At 47.8% G+C, this 4,887-nt stretch overlaps 1 protein-coding gene across 1 annotated transcript; it reads right to left on the bottom strand.

The window, feature by feature from the left end:
- Positions 1-950: 950 nt before the first annotated feature.
- On the bottom strand, positions 951-2,266 carry LOC108545559 (uncharacterized protein DDB_G0290685-like). The gene is made up of 3 exons (XM_017897238.1): positions 2,084-2,266; positions 1,482-1,750; positions 951-1,407 (listed from the first exon to the last, which is right to left on the bottom strand). Exons 1-3 carry the CDS (start codon positions 2,264-2,266, stop codon positions 951-953), a joined length of 909 nt encoding a protein of 302 aa, XP_017752727.1.
- Between the last annotated feature and the right edge of the window lie 2,621 nt (positions 2,267-4,887).

Genomic DNA, 4,887 nt, shown 5'->3' with positions numbered 1-4,887 from the left:
TTGGAATTTAGATCATCATTAAATAGGTGAATACAGCAGCATCCGTGCACTGTAAATGAACATACTAGGAACCGTACTGTCAATAGGAAATATTTGTAGCCATAACGGTCCTATAAATTTCTTATTCCAGAATTGCTTTGGAATTTACATCGTCAGCGAACAAATTTATAACATACTCCACCACACTGAACTCTTCGTGCCCTCGCATCCCTGTTTGTACCATATACTCCGTACTCCTTCATGCACATGCTCTCCTTCCCAATCACCCTTCACCACGCACCCTTTGTTGCCTCGCACTCAGTGGGTCGCGTACCCTAAACACTCGGATGCATTCCAGGAGACACTCTTCGCTAGAAACCGATATATTCATAAACGCCCCGCTCACACGATCCATGCGTACTGTCACTCACCCTTCCGCCCACACTCCAGATAATACCTCGGACGCTCGAGTCAAACCTGAGACTTCCGTCCGTTGCCATTTATATACGAAGAAGGATCCAAGCGTTCCCTCGCGCTTTACGGACACACCTCGGAATAGATAATGGAAATACCATTCCTACACCCAGCCGCTCTTGCAAATGATATCTGACCTCATATATCGCGATTCGTCACTCGTACAATCACTCCAGCAGTCGAGGACGCTCATACACGCTCCATGTATAGGACAATTTCATCTGGTTTTCTGCCGTACTTCAAGAAAGAAGGCATTGTCCAATTTTCCTGCCAAGCTGACACTGTCGTAGACGCCCGACTTGGTCGGAGACGGCCACGGTCGAAGACCCTACTGCACCTCTGGCCGTCGTTGTACCGGCATCCCCTCAGGGTGCTGATACCTCTTCCAGTGCGTCTCCTCCTCGTCTTCACCCTCGTCCTCGTCCCTTTCTTTGTCCTTATGTTCGTCTTCGCTGTGGCGCATTCCCGTCGTCCGCATCATCGCCCTCCTCAGAATTTTAGCCCTTGCCCCCAGCCGCGCTTCCTTCGTCCTTGGCCTCGTCCTTGCCCTCGTGATATTCTCTCTCGCCTTCGTTCTCGTTTTCGTTCTCGTTCTCGCTCTTGCCTTCATCCTCGTCTTCATTATCGTCTCCGTTCTCGTTTTCATTCTTGTCTTCGCTCTCGTCTTCGTCCTCGTCTTTGTTCTCGTCCTCACTTTCCTCTTCATTCTGGTCTAAGTTCTCGTCTTCGCTCTCGCCATCATTCTCGTCTTCATTCTCGTGTTCATTCTGGTCTTCATTCTCTTCTTCACTTTCGTCTTCGTTCTTGCCTTCGTCTACGTCTTCGTTCCCGAAACCATTTTCGTCTACATACTCGTCCTCGTCCTCGTCTTCGTTCTCGTCTTCATCGTCGTTCGCACCATCGGTCTTTCTATTGACCACATTGTTGCTCTTCCCGTCGCTCGCGTCATCGTTCCTTTCGTCATCGCTTGTTGTGCCGGAAGCACAACCTGTATCCCCTCGTTGTCGCTTGCTTGCAGCAGCCCGCACAATCCTGCCTTCTTATTCTGGACAGCGTCGGTCTCCTCGTTCACTGCATTACTGGAACCCAAATATTTCTCACCTTTCTCGGTTTCCACGTCATATAGTTCTTTCCCTTCGCTCGCCCTCGCGCGCTCGCGAACTGCGTGGACACTCGGGCCAGAGCCATCTCCATGATGATGGTCGGCATGATCCTCTCTCCTTTTATTGGGTACGGGTTCCCCTCCTGGTCGTTCAGTCAGGCCCACAGAATACACGTCGTTTTCCAGTCCCGAACCCTACCGTAACAATTTCCTTCCATTAGGGGACGAAGGACCAGTCCATGTGGTTTGCGTAGAACTCAGTTGTTCCCCGTCACTTCACGCCCCGTACGCTAACGGCCAGATGCCGGGATACACGGACACTCCGCTGCCAATGGACAACGCTGTTGCGCTCGGCAGAGGATGATCACTGCTAGTCGGGGTGCTCGGTTCCCTCTGGTTGTACAGGCACCCCGGTGTTTCTGGATCAGTACCAGATCGCTACTCGCAGCAGTCGCTCTCTGTTCCACCTTGAACCACGGTCGACGCCCTGCTGCTTCCCATAAGGACCCTCCTGTGCACGGGTCGCACCACATCCGCGCTTGGTCTTGTGCCCGAATCCATTGAGCCTACCTGACCTCCCTCGTACACGCACTTCCGTCTGCTGTCGTCATCCTCGCCTTCATCCTCACATTCGTGCTCATGCTTGTCCACACCTACGTGCATATTTTCGTGCTCACACTCGTGCTCATCTTCATCCACATCTGCATTCATATCTACGACTGCATCTTCGTCTCCAACTTCGTCCACAAGTCCGCCTACAAGTCCATCTGCATCTTCGTTTCCAGCTTAGCCTCAAGCTATGTATCCAGCTTCGTCTCCGGCTTCGTCTTCAGCTACGAGTCCATCTTCATCTCCATCTTCGTCTCCAGGTCCGCCTCCATCATCGTTCCCAGCCATGTCTCCAGCTTTGTCTCCAGCTTGGTCTACATCTTCGTCTCCATCTTTGTCTCCAACATCGTCTTTGCTATGTGCTGTTACAAACGCACGTGCTACTTCTGACATAAGCTTGCTCCTAAATTCTTGCCACGATACACCCATGCCTGCATATTGATTGAAAATTTCTGCGGTTCATCGAAGTAGCCTTCTAGCGTAACAGGCCCTTTGCTTATCGCAACATTTGCAATCCTCCGTAATTTCATCGAAGTCACAAAGTCTCTCAATTTCATCTTCTGCCCCTTCGCCGTAAAATGTATATATGCTTTCTTCCATTTCCCCTAATGTTGGGATATAGCTCGTAAGTCTTCTTCCTCGTGACATGTCCCTTTCCGCGGGGGGGGGGGCCTGTGCGTGTTCGTACACGGGCTGGCACGGTTGACGACGGAACCTTCCCCGTAGCTCCCCGTTTAGACCATCGTCATGGCGATGAGGTCGGGCTCGATTCATACCACTCCCGTGCTCTACCAAAAAGACGAGGCACGATTAAGTACTTGTACGACTCCGGCGGCAGCGTGCATGTGCTTTGGGGAGAACGCGCCAGAATCTACCGACAGTTGTTCTGATTTCTCGTTCCATCGAAATGGTCCAAATTATTGGCGACTGTCGTAATTCTAACATTCATCGCTCCTGTTTCTTCGCTGCTGAACGGTAATGAGCACGCTGGTACAATTGATGCTCCTTTCTTCGGCACTGCAGCTACTAACGCCTTCGTTAGAGCTTCTAGGATCGTCTTCTGAAAATCTTTCGCTTCTCAGGAACACGGATTACGGCTCCTCGCAATCTCCCCTATCTCACGGTTGTCCATGGTGTGCTGGCTGTTTATTGCTTCCAATAACATTGTTGCCAGTTATTTCTTCTTTCCACCGCTTTACTCCATAGAATTCCTACTTGCAGCCTTTATCCCGCCTGAGCCACCAATTTATGTAGGAATTTAATTTATTAAGGCAGCAAGAGTTCGATGGTGCAGAATAGAACTAATTTATTGATAACGAACTTATTCTAGGCTTACGATCATTACACACACCACCTCTCAAAGAACTTCTCGAAGAACTGCCCGAAATATGTGCTCAAATATGCCACAACATAACACAGCATACTGCAACATAATCTAACGTACTGCACCATACTCCACCAAACTGCACCCTTTGCCACCTCGCATCCCTATTTAAACCCCACACTCCATCCTCCTTCATGCCCGTGCTATCTTTCCCATTCACGGTTTCCCAAACACTCTTCGATGCCTTTCACTCAGTGGGCCGCGTACTCTAAACACTCAAATGCATTCCTGGAGACACTCTTCACTCGTAACCTTTACATTCATAAACGTCCCGTTCACACGATCCTTGAGGAGGGTCACTCATCCTGCCGCACACACTTCAGATAATACCCCGGACGCTCGAGTCAAACTCGAGAAGCCAGTTTATTGCCATTTATTTACGGAGAAGTGCCCATGCATTCCCTCGCAATTATAGACGTGCCCAGGAATAGATAAAGGAATACCATTCCTACAATGTATCTCTCCTTTGCCATTCTAGTACTTACATTTGACACAAATCATCGGTGAACAGGTAAATGAAATGTTTACCGTGCTCAATTGGTGGATATACTAAGCACCTTGTTGTCAGCTGTAAATATCACTAAACATAACCGCCCTGTGCATTGATCAATCTAGAATTGCGGTGCAACATTCATCTTCAGTGAACAAATTAACACGATGGCAACAGTGCTCTGTTGGTGGATGTATGTAACGTACGTTGTGTTGCCGAAATTTCTGGGCATAACTGATATATCTATTGATTATTCTAAAATTACTGAGGAAGCTAGGTCATCAGTGAACAAGTTAAAACGACAGACACATTATTTCGAAGAAGGCTATACTCATTGTCGTCTTGTCAATTGTTATTACCACATGGGATGATGCATCTCCCTTTTGTAACCCTTGAATAGCTATAGAACATGTATCTTCAGTGACCTCATTATTCAAACGTGTACAGAGCAATGTAGGTGGGTATACTCTGTATTGTATTTACATACATCAAAGTCGCCACCGATAATTTCTTTATGCATTGAATATTCTACAACTGCTGAAGAATTTAGTTGATCATCGAACAGATTAGTTCAATGCTTAAAATTTTGTGTAAATGGCTACACTGAGTACGGTATTGTCAACTGACTATGCCACCACAGATGAATGATCCATGCTTTGATCACTTCATAGTTGCTGCACAGTTTGAAACATCAGTGAACCTACTAGTCCAACGCCTATTGTGCTCTGTTGGTGGACATACTAAGTACCGTACTGTCAATTGCAAATATTATTGGCCATAAATAACACACACAATGTCCATTCTACTATTGCCGTGGAACAGTAATCCTCTGGGAATATATTAGTGCAA

Source organism: Eufriesea mexicana, unplaced genomic scaffold (genome assembly GCF_001483705.2).
Source record: "Eufriesea mexicana isolate 0111107269 unplaced genomic scaffold, ASM148370v2 scaffold484, whole genome shotgun sequence".
NCBI lineage: Eukaryota > Metazoa > Arthropoda > Insecta > Hymenoptera > Apidae > Eufriesea > Eufriesea mexicana.
Note: the sequence above shows the minus strand (reverse complement) of the source record. Positions and strands in the feature narration are given on the sequence as shown.